Source organism: Leuciscus leuciscus, assembly GCF_965113295.1.
Source record: "Leuciscus leuciscus genome assembly, chromosome: 2".
Lineage (NCBI taxonomy): Eukaryota > Metazoa > Chordata > Actinopteri > Cypriniformes > Leuciscidae > Leuciscus > Leuciscus leuciscus.
The window spans coordinates 20,181,193-20,208,795 of NC_138726.1; the positions used below are offsets into that span (position 1 = coordinate 20,181,193).

General features: G+C 40.6%; 1 protein-coding gene and 1 long non-coding RNA gene across 3 annotated transcripts in view; one reads left to right on the forward strand and one right to left on the reverse strand.

The window, feature by feature from the left end:
- Positions 1-8,645: 8,645 nt before the first annotated feature.
- Positions 8,646-27,603, forward strand: part of trmt44 (tRNA methyltransferase 44 homolog) — a 188,757-nt gene continuing 169,799 nt past the window's right edge. The window contains exons 1-2 of one of the 2 annotated variants that reach the window (XM_082152033.1): positions 8,646-9,162; positions 9,241-9,355. In XM_082152033.1, the coding sequence (XP_082008159.1) occupies positions 8,823-9,162; positions 9,241-9,355 (455 nt within the window). In that variant the 5' untranslated portion in view covers positions 8,646-8,822. The remainder of the gene's footprint in view (positions 9,163-9,240; positions 9,356-27,603) is intronic. The other variant, XM_082152032.1, reaches the window with a different exon arrangement.
- Positions 19,530-22,695, reverse strand: LOC309486341. Its single transcript, XR_014201486.1, has 3 exons — positions 22,214-22,695; positions 20,954-21,089; positions 19,530-20,838 (listed from the first exon to the last, which is right to left on the reverse strand). It is a non-coding gene; the product is annotated as an uncharacterized lncRNA (long non-coding RNA).

Sequence of the window (27,603 nt, forward strand, 5' to 3'; positions counted from 1 at the left end):
TGTAAAAAAGGAAAAATGACATAAAAGCAGCTCATCATTCATTCAGCGCTGTTGTGGCTGCGGTGTGTCACGTAACAAGCAATGACGCGTCACCATGGAAACCAAACAGACAGCGACTTAAGCGCATAGACTTGTTGTACGTTAATGTTTTTTCCTTTTTTGGAAACTCACTGAGAAATTTTTTTTTTGGTAACGGCTTGCACACCCGTTTAGTTTTTCCTTTGATTTTTCTGCTATTTAGTTTCTTTGCTCCTCTGGATTTGTGGATGTATCCTGACTGATTACATTACCGACCTTTATCGCCCGGCTTTCGCTCCACTGTCTGCCATGTACAGAACCCGGTTTTGTTCATTAAGCTTTTTATGTTTTATTTTATTATACTTAAAATAAATTTGTATATTCGTTTATTTCGTTTTTTTCCACAAATGTATGACTTTTGGAAGTGCAAATTGATTGCCATATGCAGTTTTAATAAAGTTGAATTAACGTAGCCTTCTGTCATTTTTACTCTTCTAAGTGTACACTTGCAGGTGTTTTGTTTCTAATTTACTTTAATAAGGATACACAATATTTAAAAAGTATAGGCTATAACTTAATTATCTAACATCTGACTAATTAAAAATTAACCTCAAAACATAACATGCTAAATGGGGGATATCTAGCATAAAAAATGTATTGTCATCTCTCTCAGTTGTTGAATTTCGCGCAGACGTTGCCACAACGTAAATGTGTTTGCTCAGCCCGATCTCATGAAAGTGCGAATACCACAAATTGTATTTGTAGTGCTTATGATACGCAGTTCTCTTACGAGAGGTCTCTCGTACTTGCATAAGTATCTTATTCTTACGCTAGGGGAAAACCTCTTTTCCTCGAGATATTGAAGCCAAAAATTATCCTTAATTTTGCAATAATGTAAAACGCATTGCAGCAGCATGCAGACATGGGCGAGACAGCTCGCGCGCCCATTGGCTGCTCTGCGGCAACTGCACCAGCCTATCGATAGAGGCCCCTCATGACGTCAGAACCAATGAGGGTGCTTCGCGCCCATTACGTCATGTCCCGTCGAAAGCGGGTGGGGCTAGGGCTATAAATACGGCCCAGAGAGGCTGGTTTGGCTGGCAGTTTTTCATCTCTTCAGCGGGCCTACGCATCGCTGGATCCTGAGAGGAAGCCGCGCCGTCTGATTCAAGCACCCAGCGGGATTAGTCTGCATCTGAAGCTGCCGGTCGACAACTCGCCGCCTTCAGTCGCCGTTCCTGCTCACGCTTTCCGGCGTACATATCCTTTTCTCTGCTACTGTGTTTTGTGTATGTGTGTGTTCGCCGCCGCGACACACACTCCCATTACACTAAAAGAGCCGGGCGTCTTTTTCAAGCCCCTTTCCTGAGGACGCGCAGCTCTCGCGCTCGCTGACGGCGACTGCCCTCACTGCGAGCTAGTTACTGCCTATGGTGACTCTGGGGACTCACCTGGCATCCTTCTCCGAGACTGCGCCTCCGCCCCCCGCCCCCCCAACACGCAAAGCTCGCCGGTGCGCCCGCTTGCCTTGCCTGCTTGGAGGATGATACCTGCTCTCCCTCTGTTCGAGCCGCGCAAACTGCGCCGTTCACAGGGGAGGCTGGAAGCGGACGGTCGGGGTTAGTTTTTCTTTACGTACAAGAAAGCTATACCCTGCCCCTGCGCCCCTTTCACGCGTCACTCACAGGCGAAACGAGAAAAGAGCGTTTATAGTCCCGCCGAAGCTGGACTGACCTGAATTTTCTCACACATTTCTCAGTTCCCTGATCAGGCGACTGGAAATATAAATATTGCAGCGCCTGCAAGCAAACGGCGAAGAAAACATGTTGACGCTCTTATATGCTCGTGCATCTGAAAGCCTTTGTGTTCCCCCCTGTGGCTCAGTGGCGGAATCTTTGGTTTTTCGCACGAGAGAACGGTGTTCGAATCCTGGTCTAACGGCAGATAAATTATGCCTCCAATGCTTCGCTCTGTCAGTTCCCTGAAAGGCGACTGCAGATGTGCATTTTGCAGCCAACGAGCGCGTTGTACAACCCGCTCGCCTGCACCCAAACACCGTTTCTATGGTTCCCGTGCGTCACTGGCGAAAGGAGAAAAGAGTGTTTATGTCCCGCTGCGGCCGGGCCGAATTCTATTTCTCATACATTTCTCATTCCCCTCTGAAGTTCAGGCGACTGGAAATGTCAATACTGCAGTGAGCGAGCCTGTTGTAATGCCTGCATACAAACGCCAGCATGTTGATGCTCTCTGATAATACTCGCGCTAACTAATGCCTATGTGTCTTCCCCTGTGGCCCAGTGGCAGATTCTCAGACTATCGTGCGAGAGACCCGTGTTCGATCCCGGGTCTACCGGCAGATAAAATTATGCTGTCAATGCTCGCTCTGTCAGTTCCCTGAAAAGGCGACTGCAGATGTGTATTTTTGCAGCCAACGAGCGCGTTGTACAACCCGCTCGCCTGCACCCAAGCACCGTTTCTATGGTTTCCGTGCGTCACTGGCGAAAGGAGAAAAGAGAGTGTCCCTAGTCCAGCTGCGGCTGGATCTACCTCCATTCTCACACATTTCTCTGGAAATGTCAATATTGCAGTGGACGAGCCTATTGTAATACACGCACGCCTGCAAACAAACGCCAGCATGTTGACGCTCTCTGTTTCTATGGCAACTTCTCGCTCGTTCAGTTCCACTAAATGCGACTGTTCCAGTGTATTCTGCAGTAAACAAGTCGGCGACACAGCCCGCTTGCCTGCACACAAACGCCGCTTTTACAGCTACCCAGATAAATCCCATAAGAGTGTATTTTCTGGTGTTCCGGCCACGGCCGATGGTGTTATGAGTGTAGACAAAATGCCCACTGCCCAGTGCTCATTCCTACACAGAAACACAGCCCGTCACACAGGGCTCGCGCACATGAAGACCCAGATCGATTGCGCATTAAATGTGGTAAATGTGCCCACTGCCCAGTGCCCACAAACACTACGTTCTGCATGTCTCAAGGTTTCTGTAAAACGAAACCAACATGCATTCGCTCTGCTCAGGCGGACAATGCTCTCAGTGTTGTAAATGTGCCCGCTATCCCACGCCCACATTCACACATAGACATGACAGGTCTTACGGGACTCGCCCAGCCCTCCCCCTCTCGGTTGATCACCGCAGAGGAGTCGAGCGCGGGCAATCTGCCCGCTGTTATCAGCGCACCCCCTGCCACAAATGTCATAAGCGCGACGCTTATGTTGCAGCACACTGAAGCCCCTCTGTCGCTGAGCGACCAGAGCGCGCTTCGCATTCAACCCCTAGCCATTCGTGCAAACGCATGGGCAAGGCTACCCGGGGTTTCGAAGTGGGTGCTAGACATTATAGAAAGAGGCTATTCGCTACAGTTCGGTCGACGCCCGCAATGCAAAGCGGCGCGAATCGATACTACGGTGAAAAGGAAGTAGCACACCTACTTCGAGCCAAAATAGCGAAGCTACTGAGCAAAGGGGCTATAGAACCCTTATCACAAGCTCAGAGCAAAGGGGGCATGTACAGCAGATATTTTCTGGTACCCAAAAAAAAGACGGGGGTCTCAGACCCATTCTAGATCTAAGACGACTAAACAAAGCACTTCTGAAACGACGGTTCAGAATGCTCACGACCAAGAAAATCCTCTCGCAAATTTGCCAAGGGGACTGGTTCATGTCGATAGATCTGAAAGACGCTTATTTTCAAATACAAATAGCGTCACGTCACAGGCGATTTTTGAGATTCGCCTTCGAGGGTCAGGCATATCAGTACACAGTCCTGCCATTTGGCATTCACTATATGCATGGATGCAGGGCTCGCACCCCTCAGGCTCAGAGGCATACGAGTGCTGAATTATTTGGACGATTGGCTGGTTCTAGCTCGATCACAGTCGGAGCTCATAGAACACAGGACCATATTACTCGATCACCTCGAGAATTTAGTCTCACAGTCAATTGGGCGAAGAGTTCGCTGTCTCCCAGTCAGAAAATATCTTTTCTGGGCACAGATCTGGACTCGCTGTCTATGACAGCACAGCTGTCGCCGCAGCGCAGACTAAGTATTCAGCGCATGACAGAGATTTTTCGCCACGGCGCTTTAGTCCCGCTCAAAAAGTTTCAAAGGATGATGGGTCTCATGGCTTCAGCATCCTCAGTGCTTCAGCTGGGTCTGCTTCGCATGCGCCCGCTGCAGTATTGGTTGAAAGCGCGCGCCGCGCAGACCTTGGGCCTCAAGGTCGATCAGAAATGCGTCGCAGCTCTGAAACCTTGGACAGTGACCGACTGGTACCGGTCAGGAGTAAGCATGGGGACTTCCTCGAGTGTGAAGGTGGTGTCTACGGATGCCTCAACCTCGGGATGGGGAGCGCTGCTCGAGGGCAGACCGTTATTCGGCCAGTGGTCGGAACGGGAGAAGCTTCTGCATATAAACTGCCTGGAAATGATGTGTGGTGGCTTATATAAATCACCAAGGAGGTATCAGATCCAGAATCCTTCACAGGCTGACGGAACACCTCCTGGTCTGGGCTCAGCACAATCTGCGCTCGCTCAGGGCAGTGCATGTGCCCGGCCATCTGAATGTGGGACCAGACAGACTGTCCAGAAACTATCTTCCGGCAGGAGAATGGTCTTTACACCCACAGACAATCAAACTGCTATGGAGGACATTTGGCAGAGCGAAAATAGACCTATTTGCGTCTCAAGAGAACGCTCATTGTCAGGAATTTTTCTCCAAGAGCAGGGATGCGCTGGCTCACGTGGCCCCGCTGCCCGCTCTATGCGGTTCCCCCTGTCACGCTCCTACCCCAGGTGTTAGAGCGAATCAGGGAGAGCGGATGCCCGGTGCTACTCGTCGCCCCCACGTAAACACATCGTGATGCATAGCGTAAGCTACATTTAAAAGCATCAAAATAGACCTGCTGTGAAATGTTAAACACAATACAACTAACGTTACACAAATATGCCGCAAGTTGTGCCATCGCATGCGTGGTTCCGATAGTGTAGGAAAACCGTGACGTTTTCTACTTCGTAATTACGCGCATGCGTGAAACGGATCGTGCAGGTGGAACCTATCGTGTACCGACAGTGTCCTCACGGTTGTCCAAACTTCCGAGCGGCAAAATCCGAGGAAAGGGGGCGTGTTGGTGCGTGTTGCTAGGCAACGTCTGTCTTTCTAGTATAAATAACATGGATAAATAATAGAACGCAGCATATATTTATTATAGGTGTGTTCGACATCGGCTGCGGCTGGATGTAACCGATCGGCGAGAGTAGCCGCGTGCAGGCGGGGAGGAGCTGCAAACGGAGACGTGAAGTCGGACACTTTCTGGTTCCCGTAGTGACAGCTCACGTGTTGTTTGCATACTTTACCACAGCTGCAGTGAAATAAATGCAATATTTGCCAAATAATACACAGATGTTTCAGAGACATTTTCATTCAATACTTTATGTACTGCTTCATACAGCGTCTGTTTGAACAAGAATACATTTCAACATAAGCTATCAAAGAAGTGGAGTCTACGTTTTTTAAGCAGTTTTAATTTGATAAACATGACACTATATAACATGACAACGACATGAAAAGAGTGTTCACTGTTATAATAAACTGATTTGAGAGCTTTAGAGGAACTAGAGGTGTTCGAATAAACACGAAACACACGTGATCGTTGTCATGCGGCGAATCCGGCCAATCGTGGAACAGCTGTGTCGTCATCAGCCCACGTGCAGCCCAGTGCAGTCGCTCTTGAGAAGCTGCACTATGGAAGGCCAAAAGGGCCAAAACGTGTGAAAATGGGCTTGTTCGACTTCATGCAGCTCTGCGCAGAACGATCGGCGGCTGACTTGAAGCAGTGCATGCCGGTTAGAAATTTTGTCCGACTTGATACAGCGCCGACGCCACGTGACTGTGACGTATGGCATCAAAGTACCGCGAGAGCGTTTCGAGAGTAGCCGGAGAACTCAGCCAGCGCAGCTTCTCAAGAGCGGCTGCACTGGGCTGCAGGAGGGCTGATGACGACACAGCTGTTCCACGATTGGCCGGATTCACCGCATGACAACGATCACGTGTGTTTCGTGTTTATTCGAACACCTTTAGTTCCTCTAATGCTCTCAAATCAGTTTATTATAACAGTGAACACTCTTTTCATGTCGTTGTCATGTTATATTGTGTCATGTTTATCAAATTAAAACTGCTTAAAAAACGTAGACTCCACTTCATTGATAGTTGCTTATGTTGAACTTTATTCTTGTTCAAACAGACGCTGTATGAAGCAGTACATAAAGTATTGAATGAACATGTCTCATGAAATGAAACATCTGTGTATTATTTGGCAAATATTGCATTTATTTCACTGCAGCTGTGGTAAAGTATGCAAACACCACGTGAGCGGTCACTACGGGAACCAGAAAGTGTCCGACTTCACGTCTCCGTTTGCAGCTCCTCCCCGCCTGCACGCGGCTACTCTCGCCGATCGGTTACATCCAGCCGCAGCCGATGTCGAACACACCTACTGTCGCGTTAACGCGTATTTACGTGTTAACACGCAATTTACGCGTTAACACGTCATTACGCGTTAACGCGTATTTACGTGTTAACGCGTAAATTGCGTGTTAACGCGTAAATGACGTGTTAACGCGTACCTAAATTTGGGACATTAGCACCACCTACTGGTTTGGTGCTGCTCTTGCTCAAACACAGAGAACCTAAATTAAGCTTGTAAATAGCAGTTTTTAAGGTGAAAATACATGTTCAACAATGACTTTTCAGAATATAGGTTACAACTAGGCCTACATATAATTACAGCATATTTTAAATTGGCCTCTGAAAGTCATGACCATTTTCACAATCACAATAGAAGTTGTGTTAGGATAATATTACACATTTCCTTCAAATAGTATTTTCATGTAGCCTACACTCCTACTGTAGCATATTTCTAAAGCATCTTTTTATAATTTAACTACTATGCATTATTTGTTAGAGAGCCCCTTCTTGGTCTCTCTTTTGTCTTGGTCTCTCTTATTTAAACATAACTTCTCACCTCATCGATATTACATTTGGAATAATAAGGACATTCTCTACAAAAATAAATCTTTATTTTTTTAAACCTGGTACAGAAATAATATTTTACTTGTTGGCCAACTCTATGACACAAATGGCAGACTGTACAGTTATTCAGATTTTTTGCGGAAATTTCAAATTCCTGTTTCAGTTAAGGAATATGCAATTGTCTTTGATGCAATTCCTTCTGGAATCAGAATGCTGCTGGGAGGCATTCATTTCCCATGGCCACTGACTCACAATATGGATTTATCTGATACTGTTGTGGGGAGTTTATGCTTTTCTGCGGTGCACCAGACTAAAAATAAAACAATTAGGACTTTATACCAAAAAGATATTGTTACTATTCCTTATATAATCCCATATTGGAACAGTTTAATAGAGAATGTCCCTTGGAAAAACGTTTGGTCTTTGCCTTTCAAATATATGCTTACTAATAAAGTGAGAGAAGTTACGTTTAAATTAATTCACATTCTACCCAGCAAAGCGTGTGCTTAAGCGGTATAAACCAGATATTGAATCTGAATGCTGTTTCTGTAAAAGGTCAGATGAAGATATTTCCCATTTATTTTGGAAATGTTCCTATACAGAAAAATTCTGGTCAGATGTCCTTGAATTTATCCAAACCTATCTCATTACAGATTTCTCATTTTGCTTTAAGGATGTTTTCTTTGGTGTAGTCGACCTTAAGACGGACAAGGAAGGAAAATATTTCATTATTAATCTTTTATTTCTACTTGCTAAATATCACATCCATAAATGCAAGTTCAGGGGCTCTAAACCATTTTTTCCTGTATTTGAAAGTGAAATGAATGAATATTTGGACTCCATAAAATATTCAAAGAACTGTAAAGCTCTGAAGACTGTGCAGATATATTCAAAACTTATGACGTCACGTGACTGAACACTGAACTCTTAAACTCTTATAACTGTAAGTGATACTATGAATTGGACTACTTGTTGACTAGCCTTGCTGGACTTTGCAGACTCCCTGGAATATGTTTATTTATGTATGTGTTTTGTAGTTGTGTGTATGTGTACTTGTATGTGTTGTTTGTAACTGCAAATACTGTCAATAAATTAAAAAAAAAAAGAAAAAAAAAAAAGAACGCGCGTCGACCGTTGCCGGAAACCAGTTATTTTCATTTATAAAGTTTTAAATATGTATATTTTTACGACAAAACCGCACGGATTACCCTCAGAAGGCCTTCGTTTATCCCCCTGGAGCCGGATGGATTACTTTTGTGAAGGATGCATGCACATTTTTGGGACTTGAAGGAGGTGGACCCCATAACTTGACATTATAACCACTGAAAGCTAAGACATTTTCTAAAATAACTGAAAATGTGTTCGTCTGAAAAATGATTGACATAATAATGCATCTCGGCTTGAGGGTGAGTAAATCATGGGTTTAATATAATTTTTGGCCGAACTATCCCTTTAAGTAAAGGAATATATATAAAAAAATGTTGTCTATTTGTTTTGTTTTATTTTTCTAGGTTGTTTATTTGTTTTATGTTTTATTTTCATCACACATATACCCTGATCCACACTCCAGTCCATTCGGTGGTGGTAATGAACCAATAAGTTAGGTTGCCAACCCCGAATAAACACCGAAGAAGAAGAAGAAGACGACGTCAGCGTCAACGTCAACCAACTGGTTTAAGCGATTTTCTACTCGTGGTTAGAGTGGAGAGTACTCTAGTAATGTTGGGCTGTTTTTATATATATTACTGAGGTCGGAAGCATGTCGAAGCCTTCTGAAATAAACATGACAGATAAGCGCAGCGCAGAGAGCATGTGGTCCGCTGCTGACGTCTGGATCAAGAAACCACATGTAGTAAACAAGAGACTGTGTGGCGTGACAGAGCCAGAGTACAGGGACATGGACACTGCGGAATTAAATCAGGTTTTATCTAGTCTTCTGGGGACCAATATTGAGATGACTGATATTTCTGTGTTTCTTCACGCTGATGTTGTGGTTGAGGAGCATGAAACTGCAGGACGCTGGTGTGTTGGAGTAAGAACTATTATACCCAAAGTGAATAAGACCGGAGACTGTCGGTACAAAGAGGTTGTCATTAAAGGTGAGACACAGCACGGAATTAACCTTTTGGGTATTTTGTCTTTCTTGTTGTTTTTTAAAAATGTCTCTCTTTTTTTAGATATGGTTCGAAATGCAGTGACATTTATCCCGTTTGAAGTGAATGGTGTCGGACAGGTTACTCTCAAGAGCAGTAATATTTATCAAATCCAACTGCAGTTAAAGCCAGATGAATGGTGAGTATACTTGGATGGAAATGGGGGAAAAAAAGGGGGGTCCCTTGCCTATACCAATAAAAGAACTCAAACCAGTCAATACCAATGGTCTAAAAAGACTATATTAATTGAACTGCCATGTAGAAATCAACAGTTTCACAGGTAATGATAATGAACGAGTTGCATGTTTATTATGCTCCGTGTCCAGATAGAAAAAGTGCAAACGCATAATGATAAATTATAACAGGGAATACAACAATCTAGTTATTTAATCAATCCCCAGCTGTAGACTAGGCTACATATCTTTAAAGTTCACTGTAGACAGATTGACAATTGGATAACAGTGTTGATACGAGAGAGAGAGAGAGAGAGAGAGAGAAGGGTGGGACAACATTCTTGAAGTGAACACCAAGTATGAGAAGAAAGATGATTTTAACATTTTAACTAGTATAGAACACAGTAATCCAGCTCAGAACTTAGAGACAACAAAAAAAGCAAAGCAAAAATACAGTTACATACAGTTACATTCCTAATGAGATCACTATTTTAATGGCAAATGTGTGTGAAACATGGTGTGTATGTGTGAGTGAGTGAGAGTGACAGAGACAGCCAATAAAGCTTATTGAATTGAGATAGCAGGGGTGTGTGTGTGTGTGAGAGAGAGAGAGAGAGAGAGAGAAACTGAGTAAGAGAATGACATAGTTTGTGTGTGTGGTTCAAAGTGAGTGAGTTGGAGCGATAGATGGAGGGTGAGTGTGTGTGTGTGTGAGAAAGAGAGAGTAAAGAGTAGAGAGAGATATGGTGTCTGTGACAGTTAGATTTGTGTGTAGAGAGGTAGATAGAGTGAATGTGGGGTGGTGAGTGAGTGAAGGGGATGGAGAACTCTTTGAACTTTGCTCGTCCATTTTTCTGAGTGGCAAATCTCTCAATGACCCTTGTGTTAAAATCTGGAATTTCCCGTGTGAGTTTTTTCTCTATAGAGAGCATAGCCAGAGCGTTGTGGCAATCTTGTGCCATAGTGTTCCTAAGGAAAGTTTTTATCCTCTTTAAACTAGAGAAGCACCTCTCTGATTCTGCTGTTGTCATTGGTGTGGTGATGAGGATCTTAAGACTTACAGTTTTGTGAATGTCTCTTGAAGGTTATTTTCCATTAGAACCTGAAAGAGAGCCAGTGCACCACTGCAACCCTGGAAGTCCTCATTTTGGTAGATCAAGGACAGTTCTGTTTTAAGTCTAGCTTTGAGTGAGTGGCAGAGTGGCACTGCTGAGATGCTTGGTGAAAGAAAACCTCTCCTGGCTCATAATGGTATCACATGAAATGATACATAATTGTAGAAAAGTAAACACAGAAAACATTAAGTTTTCACATTTCTCAGTTCAACAATACAATAAAATCAGCATATAATTATAGCAGTTACAATTTTGTTATGAGCAAGTAAGTTTTATTAATTATAATTATAATACACACACTAGCTGTCATTCTCTTACTCAGTCTCACATACACTATCTCAGTTCAATAAGCTTTATTGGCTGTCTCTGTAACTCTCTCTCACTCACTCACTCACAAATACACACCATATACACAATAATTATTAAAAGCATAAATGTGAAAATAATCATATAATTTCTGCATTCTCCAGTAGATAGATATGTCTAATAATAACAATTCAGAATACAAAAATGTGCAAACAAATACATATAGACTAATAGAATACAGAAATATAATTTTACTATAATTTTAAATTTATAATGCTTACCTCTATTGCCAGATGCTGTTGCGTTTCTTCTCCCATTGCCCTCCGTTTCTTCGGGGGTGGTTGCTGTACAGGTCCCCTATACTCCTCATTCTCAACTAGAGATGGAACGGAGTCCCTGATCCAAAACAAGTTTCACAAGTCACTGTTCACCGTGAAATTACTTTATCAGAAACCAACTTGCTGGAGATATAAAAATAATTTTAATGAAACTGTATTAAAATATGTGCTATTGTTGCGTTGGGCCTAGTCAATGTTATCTAGATTCATCACAAATAAATTCACTAGTCTAACATGCACTTAACTTAAGCACTTAACTTAAGCACTTAACTAGTTTATCTTTGTGCTCGTAAACTGTGTTAACAAACACGACTGTGGAAGTTCCATCGCGTTGTTGAAGCACCTAGAAGTCGGTGTGCCACCACTTCATCCAGCACTGCCGTTCGTTTGAATGACTTGGATTTTTATTTATTTTTTTAAACCCTGCAATGTCTGAAAAAAACTGGCCGATCTTTAGGATGTTGCCTGCTGCATGATGAGGTTCAACTGATGCGCATAACAGTGAACGTAGTATGCACTCTCGTAGACGTCTTGCACTTTACGCTGCACTCCACCGGTAGCACCCTTCATCACTGCGGCACCATCATAGGCCTGGACAATACATTTTCTCTCTTGTCCCGCAGGAAGGATGATGCTCAGCCTTTCCAATAATGCAGTCGCATTTGGAAGCGCGATAAACTCAAAGCGTTCTTAAATGTTGTTGTGGCCATCTATGTACCGTAGCACAAGCACAAGCTGACAATGAGTGCAGATGTCGGTTGTCTCGTTTGCCTGAATGGCAATATTGACTGTTTCACCTCTTCCAGAATGCGGTCTCTGAGAACTGACAACATGCAGTCTAACAGTTCACTGGCGTACCCACAACTAGTTAGCCAAGCCTTTCGATCGAACCAACCTTGGGAAAAGGTTCTCTTGTAGGTTTTCTCCTTTTCTCGCGCCTGTTGGGTTATATTCACTTCTGGCTTGTCTGGTCCGAGTTCTTTTACAGTGAGTTTATCCGCTAATGTTCTTCTTTCAAAGGGATACAGGTGTAGAGATTTAACTGAATTTGGGGCTAGCTCAACTCCCACGACTACATAAGTGCTACTCGACGTCGCCGGCGTCGCCATGCTGCACTCGCACTCCTCTCTGAGGTAAATGTCCCGTGGTGCAGTAGGTGCACTGCTCTAGTCTTGGTACTATGGGCGATATTTTCAGAGCCCCTAAACTATAAAATTCGACGACGATGATTGGCGAAATATAAACTTTTTTTACGTAGCAACCGGGGAACCATTGGCTTAAATTCCAGCACTGTAGGGCTGAGCGAACTGGAGCCTAGGGAAGACAGCCTATTGGCTACTACTACAACAACAACATAAAAGTGAATGCAAATATCATTCTGGAGAGTTCTAAACACATTCTAAAGTAAAACCAATATTATCATGTAATTAACACAGATTAATTTTCAAAATGAGAGATTATAAAAATATATAAATAAAAACAGGCAGGCAGGTCGGCGGGAGGTCGGCGTCCCAGCGCCCTCTATGGGTGAGCCTCTGCTGCAATGTTGTGTCTTTGAATGGAATATTAAAGGCCTCAAAATGTGAAAACGGTTCAATGAGTACATTGAAGTTTTGACTTGTTTTTGTTAGGGATGAGTCATGATTTTCGAATATTCGATTAGTTGATTTAATTATAGAACATTAAATAGGTTGTGCGTTCATTGTTTAAAAAAATAAAATCCCCATGGTTTTGTTGCTGATGCTGTGGGTCATGTAACCAGAGAGTGACGCTGCCAATAACACAACTAAAAGCTGTCAATAAACTCTCAGACAACCGAAGAACACATTGTTTCACACCAGAGCATGTGAGCGGAGTGGTGATATTTCCTGCAGAGCGGAGAGCGCCTTTCTGAAGATTCCGCTCGTTCAACCCAGAGTGCACTTTGTGACATGCTGGTTCGAAAATTTGTGAAATAAGTAGGGCTGCCCCTGACTAAAGTTTTTTCTAGTCGACCAGTAGTTGTTCATTTAAATAATGTTTAAACTAATGTTGACTAATCGCATATTTATATTAATTGAATTACTTGTATCATATAATATAATATAATATAATATAATATAATATAATATAATATAATATAATATAATGAGCTTTTATGTAATATAGCCTATTCCGCACTCAAGTGTACGCTTAAAGCTTGCCACAAAGAACCGGCAAAAGTAGGCTAATGATTATGAATGTCAAGTATAGAAAAGGAGGCATTTTAATTGTTTATTAATAAACTAGTGTTTTCTGTGTCATTGTCGGCTACAAAGATGAAGTTGACGATGCTGACTCACCATCTTCGCAGTAGTGAACGCGCCTATAGAGAGAGATGCACATTTACGGATTACATAAGCAGAGAGTAGTCTGTTTCTTTTCGTTTTGAATTGTTTTGTTTAAAAAATTGACATTTCAAGCTTTCTATGGATATATTTCTCATGTCTGTGAGGCAAGTAGCCTGTATGATGAGTTTCGGTTAATTTATGAGTAGGGTTGGGAATCGTAAGAAATTTTCCGATTCCAGTTTCGGTTCCGGTTCCCATTCAATAAAAATAATTAAAACAACTAATAAAAAATAGTTGTAAGGGAAAAATGCACAATCCTTTTTGTGGTTATTTCTCTTATTGTCAAATGAGTTTAACAGACTGGTAATGTCAACAAATTCAACATATTTAGCAATTTTTGTAAAAATAATGAATTTTTCTGAAGGAAAAAAAACATTTCTGTATTCTCTAGGAGAATTTGGGACCTCTCCTAGCTTATTGTATTTCCAGCAGTGGAGAATACCCTCTCAGAAGGCTTGAATGCTTGAACACACATGTAAGATCTAGACAGGTGAAACAGAATATTTTTACAATCGTTTTGAATGATTGATTCATAAAGACTTCACTTGTTTCGCGGTTAATAAATAGAACTGCATGCGTCTTGCGGAAGAACATTGTAGCCGGAGCTACTTCTCTCTGTTTATGTCTATGATGAGTCACTGGGCTTCTCCGCAGCGGTGCCGACCCGACCGGTGTAAAGTAGTCCGAGTATAAATGCTTATTACAGGCTTACCGTAGTGATTCAGGATAAGACAAAAACACGGTTTAAAAAGAGGCATTCATGATGTACTCGCTCATTATATAGCTACAATAGGGGATATGCGGAACGCCCAACGTTCGAACCGGAAAACAGGTATAAGCATTTCCGGTTTGCACTACCGTATGCATCTGCAGCAGTAGGTGATCTCTGAGGTAACTTATTTTTCGCTTTTTTAGAAAACAATTCTTATTTCTGTTTTAATTCAAATGTCACGAATGCTTAAGTATCATAAAAAAATTTTTTATAAAAAAAATTAAATGCAGTCTTCATTTGATTGTTTTAATCGTCTGCAAGCAAATATAAAAGGTTAAACTACTATGATAGCATACAAGTCTAAACTAACTTACTGATAGTTAGCTAACTCTACATCGGGTGCCATTAGCAAAAGCTACATACTAACTTACATACCTTCATAATCATGAATAAATGAGGAGGCGTAAAACTTAAATCCTTTATCTAACGGAGTACTCGGGGGTCTGGAAGTCCGTTTGGCAATACGATGTATCTGAAATGGATAGAATGGGTAGCTCCTGTAAACACCGGCTATAAAAGGTCGCCATTCCTACGCTGTGTTTACCTCAGTAGCTGACGACCGGAAGTAGTTATATCTGTTTTGTAGAACCCGGAAGTATGTTGCGCATAACCCCTATTATTAAATTCTGAACACCAAGTTACGGACTGCAGCTTTAACAGTTGTCTTTCTGAATGTTTTGAATCATCAGATGTAATCGATACACTCGTTATTTGAAGCGACTTTCAAAAGGTGATTTACTCTATTTTGGTTGCTACTAGGGGTGTAACGATATTCGAACCGAACTGAAAAACCGCGATACACCACCCACGATACGAATCGCGATACTCTCATGGCGTACCGAACACGCCCGCCCCGCCCCCTGCTGCCCCGCCCCCTGCTGTCCCGGCTCATTGGACCTCATGTCTTATGTGTACACAACGAATACAGCGTTGCCTAACCACCATTAACCACATTTAATCGCAATAAGCTCAGTGTTTTGTTACATTCGATAATAAGCAAGGTGTAATCTTTCAAATTCTGTCTATTTGATGACGAAATTCAAACATTAAATGTCGTTTTGGCGCTCTTTGATGTGGCGTGACAGATCACCGTAGGCTACTAGGCTCCTCATTTCAAGCGGCAGCGCGGAGCGCGAGTAAACGCGATTCTCTTCCTCAGTTACAGAATAAACATGAATGGACACCTGAAGGTATGTTGAAAGATACAGTATACTTACTGAAAGGCATCATAACTCGTGTAATCGCTCAGTCAGTGTTTCAACAGCGGAAATATGTCAATAAAACGCTTCTTTTTTCACATAGCTTTATTTACCTCAGGCAAGTCATTCAGTGTCCACAGCTTGTTGGTTTGCTAAGGAAATGAACTCTTTCACTAAATAAATGCACTATATTAGCCTATATATTATATTTTACTTAACCTGTTAATGACATCTTGATTATTTTATGTATGTTTAAAATATCTGTCATGAAAATGACAGCAACTGTGTAAATTATTATATTTCAATAATAAATTAGAGTAAAAACATATGTTAATGTAAAAACTGCCTTATGTGCAGTTTACATGTTTTCATACAATTTGTTACTTGAGTGTTGATTATTATTATATCTAAAAATAAATAGCAACTGAATTTAGGCTAAAAGTCTTGGCTCTGTTGTTAAGCTTTAATGTTATAGTAATGTGCAAGTAAGGGCTCCTATATAGTTTACAGCATTAGCAGATAATTAGTTTTATCCTTGCGAAACGTTTACTTGTAATTGAATTAATTTAAAGACAAGGACACAATTTGTTAATTAAATTATCTGTTTAAAAACAAAAACAATTTTAGCTTTCTAAACCCCCCACTCCACCTAAATGAACCGAACCGAACCGAACCGAGACGTCAAAACCGTGGGACGTACCGAACCGTCAGTTTTGTGTATCGTTACACCCCTAGTTGCTACCGTCAACATCAGTGTTTATACTCGAACTATAAACTGATCTCAGTACTTCTGCGATCATTTGAATATTTGTAACACAGAAATATCGATACTGTGTGGTTGAAAAGACTGAAAGTAAAGCTGTTTTTTCAACCGAAACTTAGGAATTTTGCACGGTTTCTGTATTTTTCAAAAACACTAACGGTTCTGGATGAGAACCAATTCTCGGTTCCCAACCCTATTTATGAGACGAGCTCCAGTTCACGTGCAATGCAAGTAATCGCGCCGGCGCCTCCATGTCCTGATTATATTGTCTGCTATATTTGCTTCATATTAATTAAATCCAGAATATTGGTTGATGAAAAATTTATTAAAATTAAGATACAATTTATACAAAATGAAATTCACTTTAAAGAAAGGTTTTCTACAAAACAAAACTTAATAAAGTGGTCAAAATCATGTCTGACCCACTCCATATATCTCCCGATATATTGCGCATCTTATGGTCCTATTTTACTCATGCTGTTCACTTTTCATATAATCAACATAGATGAAATTATTTAAACATAAATATGAAACTAAATACTTTTTCTTTAATGGCTACAACATGTATAGTACAGTACAGAGAAATTTAATGTTGGAGCAGGATCTGAGCGAACACCGTTTTACCGGTGAGCATGTGGGGAGGGGTGCGATTTTTCGAATAATAATAGAATAAATCCCAGCAATCTTCGAATATTATTTTTGCTTGAAATGCCCATCCCTAATTTTGGGATACTCAGTTACATTGAAAGAACAAAACAAAAGAAAGATATGATGAATTAATTGTTTTTGTTTGATTGTTTATAAAGAGATAAGCACGTGATTTGTCCCACTCAATCAAAAACAAACTTTAGCAGTTTTTATATTTTAAGCAGTTGTGCCAATGGTTCAAAACAAGTAATAATGCTAATTTTAGAATTTGCCTGTAAATGCAGGAAATATTATTATTGAAAGCTGTTTTGCTTAGGTCTGCCCCTTAATAGTCGACTAACTGACTAGACCAACTGCTTGGTCGACCAAAATTTTATTAGTCTGTTAAGGTCCTTGCACACTGAGTCCGAAATTTTCGCATGCGTTTTTTCGTATTCGTGATTCGGTGGCTCTGAATTGTCAAAACACCATTCAAAATGCTTGCTACGGATGCGAAAAACGCCGAAAATCGAACCTGAAATTCTGTATCCACAATTTTTTATGACGGACGAAAGTTTCGGAGGCAGTGTGCAAGCGTGATTGACATAACGTGAGGTCGTATTTATTTTTTAACGTGCGAAAATTTTGGATTCGAATTTCGGACTCAGTGTGCAAGGTCCTTTAGTCGCAGGACGAAAAAATCTCCATAGGAGGTGGCGAAGTCACACAGGCTGTTACGGACAGATCGTTTCTTTAACTTAAAATACTCTGTCATTTTTTGTCATACAGATAAGAGTAATGCAAACTGTAAAGGGTGTACTTTTATTTTTGTAATGCAAACTGTAAAGGGTGTACTTTTATTTTTGTAAACTCAAAATAACAGTAAAATGTTGTGCTTTCGTAAAATAAAGAAAACAAATAGGAAGCGCTTTCTGCTGTCTCTGTCTCAGTGAACTTGAGTGCGTCACAACCCCCTCTCCTCCCGAAACTCGGTGTATACTTCCCTCCCAGACATATCAATAGAAAGCTTGACATGTCTACTTCTGAATAAACAAATGTGAATGGAAAATAAATATTCTCAGATTATGTAATCCGTAGGGGTGTAACGAAACACGTATTCGTATTGAACCTTTCGGTTCGGTTTTCGGTACGCATTTTCAAACCGAACGGTTCGTTGGACCATTTTTCCTGCCGACCAAAATTTCGTTATTTCAAATGTAGGCGCGTTGCGCGTGGCAAGCGTGCTCATAATGTAAGAGACGCCGGCGCGACCACAACATTGTCCAACATCAAATGGCAAACTTAATGCAAGCGGAACGAAACTGCTCGTTATTATGTGGTTGAAGGACCGTTTATCAGTTTGGACCAGTGCAGCGCGAGCCGATCGTGATCATGCGACACTGACTACGTTTACAAGCTGTCAAATATCGGGTTATGGTCGGGTTAAGGTCACTATTTGGGTTTCTGAAACATTCGGAATAACCCGTTTACATGCGTGAGCAGAGAGAGTTACTCCTGTATACATGGAATTTGTAATCAATTGGCAATATCCCGATGTAAACGGCGACGCACGGTTAGCGTCTGCACGTACGGACAACCTTAAGACGCAATATGCGTCATTTCCGATTCTTCTTCCTGTATCCAAAGACAACAACAACAGCAGCAGCACGCGGATAATGAATAGTTCGGGGCAGATGCGTGTGCATGTGACTGCGACTGCGTGCGCACTCATTGGGATAATTGTAAATGCACAAACACAGACAGAAAAGACATGCCATCATGGAAATAAGATAAATAACATATTACTTAAGGACTATTTAGTTTGTTTAATAAAATAACAAATTGTAATCTGGCGCTATAAAGAAAATCAAATCAAATGTACTTGACCTTCAGGGGTGGGGGGCGAGCCATTAGGGAGGGGGGGGCGCCCCCCTTATATAATGGTAGGGGAAACACTGGACAGTCTCCTTCTGTTTTTTTCACAATGTGAAAACCTTTTTTTTTTTAAGGCTATGTATTTTATGTAGACAATTAAAGGCACCCCAGATAGCAAAAATCATCTGGCCCAGATCTGGCCCAGACACTTCGTAAGTTCTGGGCCAGATCCGCGCAACGGACTCGGGCCGGTGTCTTTTGGCACAACGGGCCAACACCGGCACGGATCCGTTTTTTTCTCATCTGGACCAGAACTGGGCCAGCTCCGGATTCCTTTATGGCGATTTGGCCTAATTGTGGGCCAGATCTGGTCCAGCTCTGTTTTGGATCTGGTCCAGAATCATGCCGGATCAGGGCCAGCTCATTTTGTTTACAGTACACAAACACACTCGCTCGCTCTAAGTAGTATACATATCTAGAATTTCATGAATCTTCTCATTTACATGATCTAATCTTATGGTCTTATGCCACTGATATTTTTTCTGTTTTTAACACAAAATGCTTAGGCAATAAAAAGTTGAATTACTGTACTTTTTTACACTAAAATACCACCTGATAATCTAGTGTCAGCACTGACTCACAGCCACTACTTCACAGTAAACATGCATTGAAAGAAAAATTATTTGGACAATAAATTTGACATATTCAAGGGCTTTATCTTTTGAGAAATTTTTTATTTATTAAGCATATTAAAACAAATTCACAAAACAATGCAAAACAGTGCCACTGTGCATCTTTTATTTTTATTTTGATCATTTTTGCACAAGTACTCAAAGTTTATATAAAACACTTAAGTCTCTACTTGCCGTTAACGGGATAGTTCACACAAAAAATTTAAATTCTGTCATTAATTACTCACTTTCATGTCATTCCAAACCCGTAAGACTTTCATTCATCTTCTGAACACAAATTAATTGATCTTTTTAATGAAATCTGAGATTTCTTTCCCTCCATTGACAGCTACGCAACTACAAGTTGAACAGTAAAGAAGATTTTTAGCTGAAAATGTGGTCCTTGATGATTCGTGTAATGCAAGTCGATAGCTACAGTCAGTTTGAGAGTTAAAAAAACATTACAGGGAAAACAAAATTAATACCTGTGGCTCCTGACGATTCATTGAGGTCGTATGAAGCAAAACAATTAGTCTGTCAAAGAAACTGAACATTATTTACAACATTATTACCTGTAATCCACAGCATCTGCAAACAGTCCTGTCACGGCAGTCGTGTTTTGCCTGTAATATATTTGTTTTTTACTCTCAAAGTGACAGTAGCCATTGAATTGCATTATATGAATCACCAAAGACCACAGTTTCAGCTAAAAATCTTCTTTACTGTTTAACTGAAAAACAGTCACCTATATCTTGGATGGCTTGAGGTTGAATAAATTAAGAGCAAATTTTCATTTCTCAGTGAACTTTCCCTTTAAAACAGTGACACAAGCTCAGAACTTTTCTCAATGTATATTTGAAAGAATGTTTTGAATGGGTATTCATGTTGTGTAGTGACATAAGCCTCATGAATGTATTATTTATCCCAAAAAAATGTGGCATTGATCAGAGGCAGTGAAAAGCTGCAAAGAAAAAACATACAAAAAATAATGGCAACACTTTACAATAAGTTTCATTAGTTAATGTATTAACTAACATGAACTAACAATGAGCCAAACATTTGTTACAGTATTTATTCATGTTTGTTAATGTTAGTTAATAAAAATCCAGCTGTTCATTGTTTTGTTCATGTTAGTTCATAGCGCATTAACTAATGCTAACAAATCACGTTTGATTTTAATGTATTCGTAAATGTTGAAATTTATATTAACTAAGATTAATAAATGCTGAAGAAGTGCAGTTCATTCTTAGTTCATGTTAACTAAGGTAGTTAACTAATGTTAACCAATGAACCTTATTGTCAAGTGTTACCAAAATAATTTTATAGAATGAACTGTAAACACATCAAGGACAGGACAGGAAAGCCATGGTATTACAAACCACTTCATATGTGCCGTTTAATTCCCATGAGGCATCTGAAAAAGAAAAAAAAAGACCAAGGAGAAAGATTTTAGATATTCATGTAATTGTCGCACTAAATAAAGAATCTGACGGCTGTACTGTGCTGTGCTTCTTATATCTGAAATTTACCTCAGTTAAGGCCTCTTTGGCTCTTGAGCGTTCCTTCCAGCCGCCGTCACGGGTCAAAGGTCAAATCAACAGATTCCACAAGAACCTATTCCACTATCTGCTGCATTGGTAGAAGACTGTTTTTTCCTTACAGCTCCTGTTAAGAAAAAAAAAATGTGCAAAAAAACATCAACCTCCAGCTAATAAGCTTCTGAGCCCTGATTTATATTTCTTCTATAATGTAGATCAGTTAAGGGATAAACTGGTAGGCCTATATCAATTACTTAAACATTCATTTAAATTGATCAGAATCAGATATCACACGATCCTTCAGAAATCATTCTAATATGCTGATTTGGAACTCAGGTAACATTTCTTATTATTATTATCAATGCTGAAAACGGTTGTGCTGCTAACATTAACAATTTTTTCATGATTCTTTGATAAATATAAAGTTCAAGTTGCACAGCATGTATTTGCATTTATTAAATTAAGACATTTATAAGACATTAATTTGTAACATTTTTAAATGTCATTGACTTAATTTCGATCGATTTAAGACATCCTTGGTTAATAAAAGTATTAAACTTACTACAGATGTTTGAATGGTATAGTTGTTTCCACAAAAATATGAAGCAGTACAACTGTTTTCAACATTGATAATAATCATAAATGTTTCTTGAGCATCAAATCATCATATTAGAGTGATTTCTGAAGGATCATGTGACACCGAAGACTGGAGAAATGATGCTGAAAATTATAGCTTTGATCACAGGAATAAATTAGCCAATATTTTACTATAGAATGTAATAATATTTCACAATATTGCTGTATTTTTGATTAAATAACCACAGTCTTGGTGAGCAGAAGAGAATACCATCATTAGTTGACAAACTAAAAATTAACTGCACTTCTACATCATTTATGAATCTTTTTTAATGTTAATTTCTACATATACTAATGCATTATTAATATAAAATGTTGTAGGCTGTTTGTTAACCTTAGTTAATGCACAGTGTGAAGTAACATGACCAAACAATGAACAACTGTTAGTATTTATATTAACTAACATTAACAAATAGGCTACAGTAACAGATGTATTGTTCATGGTTAGTTAATTGTAATTAATATTAACTAATGTTAACAAATGAAACCTTATTATAAAGTGAAGGTCTGCGGGAGGCCTTAGCTAAGCTAACGCTAGCCTATCACTAACATTACCGCAGTAAAAACTTTAACAACAGTGAAAATAAATGAAAACAGTTAAAATTCGTCAATTACATATAATTACAATCCTCTGGGTCGTCTTCGTGTTAGCATATGCCCTCTGAAAACATAAATAAGAGTTAGGCTAGCTAACATTACGATTCAGTACCGATCTAAGGAGCAATACAAACTCCAAAACTTAAGTTAAAAATTAGTTAGTTAGTTAAAAGCTAACGAGTACACAATATAATCAATAAGAAATGTATTAATTAATAAAACAGTTTGACCATGTGTGACTTACCTTGGTGAAGTGTTTGAGGTAGGATAACGAGTAGCGACCGTGGCAGCCTCCTCTTCTAAACTCCAGAAAAATTGTTTCGCGCGCTCGTTTCCACGGATACGGCCCGAATCTGTTTTGCGACTGTTGTTCCCGCCCACTGAAACCGGGCCCGGGCTGGATCCGTTTTAGAGCAGTGAAACGGAGGTGACTGTGATGCGGATTTGCCGGTTTGAAGACGGATCCGGATCGCAGTCACCTGCTGTCTGGGACATTATTATGATTTATGGCTTATTAATATAAACACGCGATTAGGCGACTTATGGCTTAAATGAACGACTACTAGTCGACTAGAAAAATCTTTAGTCGAGGGCAGCCCTAGTTCCCCTTCGTGTCGGTCTCTCGACACTGCGTCATTGAAGATGGCGCTTTGGGGTTATCCCCTCCTTCCTCGAATTTACTGAAGCCTTTTGAAATCTCGTGGGCGAAATAGAGGCGATCTCCCCCTTACTATTAGGCGGCGCTGAACGCCATTGCCTCAGAATCTTTTCCTTTCTTTTCATCTACTGTTCGCCGTTGAGGTACTGTCATCCGGGGGACGGTGCCTGCATTGCCGCTTCCTCCCGCAGCGTTCTGATGAGTATGACACATTCTTTCAGATGCCTCCCGTAACGCGGTGTTTCTGCCTGGGCATCCCTCAGTCCGTCTGCCCTCTATGCTATCGGTGGACCTTATGAACTCCGGTGATGAGCTTATGCCGACTAAGTGTCGCGCTCCTCTCACCCAACCCTTTAAAAGGATTTAAGCCCGGCCTTTCACGCTCTCCCCCTGTGGTAGAGTTGTGAGCCGAGCGCTGAGACTGCAGCTAAGGTTCTAAGCATGGACCCTTGATCTGCATATGTGCAAAGCTCCCTGCCTAGAGTGGCGATCTGCCATGTACAAAGCACAAATCACTTAAATTCCTCAGTCACACGATAAGCAACCCCTGTCTCAGTGCAGTGGCCTGTCGTGGTCAGAAGACGAATTCCCAGCATTCACGAGACAGAAAGTGAAAGTGAAAGTGACGGCCAAGTATGGTAACCCATACTTGGAATTTGACCTCTGCATTTAACCCATCCAAGTTAATGCACACACATTAGGAGCAGAGTAGTGAGTAGTTAACACACACACACACACACTACAAACGTGGATACACACACCCAGAGCAGCGGGCAGCCTTTGTGTGGCGCCCGAGGAGCGATAAGGGGTTAGGTGCCTTGCTCAAGGGCACCTCAGTCATTTCCCACCGGTTCTGGAATCGAACCAGCAACCTTTGGGTTACCAGTTCAACTCCCTAACCACTAGGCCATGACAGCACCCTGTCTCAGTGCAGCGGTCTGTCGTGGTCAGAAGACGAATTCCCAGCACTCACAATCTCGGTGTAAAAAGCACAGACAAGGAAACCGTTATCGTTTGTGGTTTCTCCCAAACACAGTAATAACCTTTGCAGAAAACCCATGCCAGGTGGGCTAGAGGCACCTATGTATGTTGCTATGACCTATACGTGTTATAACCTGGATGTTCTATGCAATGCATCTATTGTCCGTGCCGGAATCAAGCTAACTAATCTATGTTCAATATTCGTCTTAAAGGGGACCTATTATGCAAAATTCAAGTTTGGACATAAATGTGTGTTGGCAGTGTGTGTTCACAACCACCCAATAGTGATAAAAATCCACTCACTCCTTTTTTATTAAAGTCCCCGTGAACCGGAAGTTGCAAACAACTTTTCTCCAGTGTTGTGACGTATTTCCCAGTGAAACGGAATATTGAACAGAGGGCAGGGTTTTACTCTTGCGCTCCTCCTCTCCATCTCTGCTCATAGCAGACTAACGGTTTGAGGGGAGTGGTTAAGCGTTTTTCAACCCAAGCCGTCAAGCCTATGTCATCAGAGAGGGACCGCCATTCCAGACCGGAAGTAACTTTTCAGACTTTGATTAAAGATTACCACTGCAAACAATTTTTTTCTGTGTCTTAACTTGCACGGATTAATTGTTCACCACAAGACTAGTAATATGCGCTAACAAAGTAAATAGGTTCAATTTTGATTTCATGTCGACTTTAATCCCCATAAATCATCAGCAGTGTCTCCCAACGACCTGTTTTCAGAATGCGGCTTTAGTGACGTCACTAAAGCCACAGGCCCCGCCCACGAGTGTTGACAGACACTGCCGTTTCAACATAGACCCGCCCTGATCGAGTTTACAGCGAGTTCCGCAATTACTGCACTGGCGAGAATGTCTCCCAGCGTTGTAGGTGTTGTGTGGCTGGATGTATTAATCCACATAGCTCTCTCTATTTACTCCCGAAATCTGAGGCAGCCGCTGAAGACGAGGTGGAATTATTTTGTTTTCAAAGAAAATGCTCCCTCAACTCTACCGAAATTCGTTTATGTAAGTTACTTGCACACTTCTTATACTGTGTTTACTCAGCTCTTACGGTGATTTTCTGGAGTAAAACTAACGCTTCATCTTTTGTGTGATGTACAATAAACTTTATTAAACTCATCAGTATATTTTTGATCATTATTCGGACCTGGTCCGAAACAGCAGACTTGTAGGCTATTAATAGTGGATACATACAAGCAGATGACAAATGCGTTATAACCGTAATTAAACTAAACTATACCTGTTGCATCTCCATACAGAACTCTGACTCTGTAGGTATTACTGTCCGACTCCGGGTCGAAATGAACACCGTTACTGAGAGTTTCTAATATTATCATCATTCCGTGAGGTGATATTGTCCTCAGACAGACTGAGCCCCCTGTGCCGTGCAGCAGCAGCTTATTTGCATTTAAAGGGCACACACTAAAACAGCACATTTTTCTGAGCACCAAAAAATGACAATTTAAACATGCTGTAAAAAATTATCTGTGGGGTATTTTGAGCTAAAACTTCACATACACACTCTGGGGACATCAAAGACTTATTTTACATCTTGTGAAAAGGGGCATAATAGGTCCCCTTTAAGTAGGGGTGTAACGATTCACTTGTTTTCTCGATGCATATGCATCGATCTTGAATCATGTATTTTTTTTTATTGTGAATCGTTTATTTCGATCAAATCAAATTCGAATAATTGATTTAAAATGCTAAGAATCGAAATAATCACGGTTCGGTAGCGATTCAGTGCTTTAAAATATATAAACATTAAATGACTACTTGCGCAAATTAATGGAGATGTTGTGTGGCGTCAATCGCGCCCTCACAGCTCTCCTTCCCAGATACTCGCTGCACTCTTTACCGTCTTTCACAAATACAGTGAAAGACGGTAAAGAGTGCTTGCACTCGGTCCCTATAGCTCTCATCTACACATTGTTGAGCAGTCCATGTTTGAGCTCTCCTCAGGACAGCCACTGCTGTTCACATGAGCAGATGACAGCTCTCTATCGAGACAGCAGTAGTCCTGAGTCAATCTGCTCAAGCCATTGATAAAGCTGCCTAGTCATTGCGTGGGCACTGTGAAATAAAACGCTTTCATTGCATGGAAAGAGCAAACACATAATAGGTGTCTAAAATGCATACACAGTTCCGATGAATCATGAATGATAAATGAAATTGAACAATGTCGTTAAACTGAATGTATGAAGGAAACTGCTGAAATAACTACAATATTAATAACACTTGTAGGGTTTATACGCCCACGTATAAATATAATTAATTATTATTCATAACGGATTATGATCAATAATTTATATTTTAATTATTTTAAATTATTTTCAGAATTTACTGTAGCAGAATCAATAGTATGATCATTTTATCAGTTCATCCAATGAACAGAAAGCATAAACAAGTATTAACCCTAGGAAATATAATATCTTCCTGGCCAAGAAATAATTAATCCCCAGCTAACAATAAATTAAGAAATAATCACGGGTAAAAGCATCGGTAACTTAAATCGAAGTTTAAGACAATAAATTTGTAAGCAGTACACAAGCAATATCTTTTCAAATGCAAACAATACTTTATTGATTATATACTAACACATAAAGCTAATTATCAAAAAAAATATCTAACACAAACAAGACTTTATTGATTATTTTAACAACTAATATCTAACACAAACACACGCACACGCATACGCACACATTCATACTAGTTACAGAAATAAATAAAGAAATAAATACAAAAAGAAGAATGAGTTTGGAAAGAATGGGTTTAAGGGTAAGAGGAAGAAAATTCCGAATTTCTATATGCACTCAAGACATGACCTGAACGAACCATCAATCATTAATTTAACCCTGGCCGTTTCTTAGACAGGTTATTTAATTTATATCACTACACCAGTTTAGCTTAAGAGTCTGGAGGTAGTCTACTTGCGTTTCCGTTTGAAGGTTCCCTTTTGTTGGGTAAAAAGGGTGTTTTTCGGGGTCCGTTGGTTGATCTCCTCTTGCTTGGATAGAGCTTAGGGAAAACCAGTCACGTGGTGGCTGGAGAATGGTTGAAGGTCTTTGAAGTTGAAAGCGTGCGTTGCCGTGAATCGTGGACCGAAACTTTGCAGCAAAACTTAACTTAAAACTGAGACTTTCAATCGGAAAAGAAGAATAACACAAAGAAAGAAAGGAAATTGAGAGGAGAGTAGATGATGGCTTGAATGAAGTTGTTTAACCCTCTGGGGACCAAAAACGCGCCCGCGCGTTTTGCTCGGTTTTTTTTTAGCAATGAAAAATAAACACAAAATGCTCTGTTAATTTTGATCTTTCATTTTCGTGTAATACATCAATCGATCCTGTTCAGTTTCTATTTTTTTTCTGTATACTCACAATACAAATAAAGTGTTTTGCTTTTTGACAAATAAAGAAAAACTAACATGATGCTATTTCTGCCTTCTCTCTGTCAGTAAACTCCCATTTGAAACGCGTTCGAAAATTATCTATAACTCCGCGAAAATTCAGTCAAACAGGCAAACAGACCCACGGGCATAAAGCTTGAGATCGCAGCTTTTAAATGAAGTAATTTATATAAAAAACAAATATTATCAGCTTCTGTAATCTGTATAAAAAGAGAGCGACTCCAGTCGAGCTCATTAGGAGCCATTCAAAAGTAATTTGACCACGCCCCGGAGAGCGCGTGCTATTCAAACGCAAATTCTGAGAACCATTTCAGTCTGTGAAACGCCCCCACATCAGCTGTAAACAAAGAGGCAT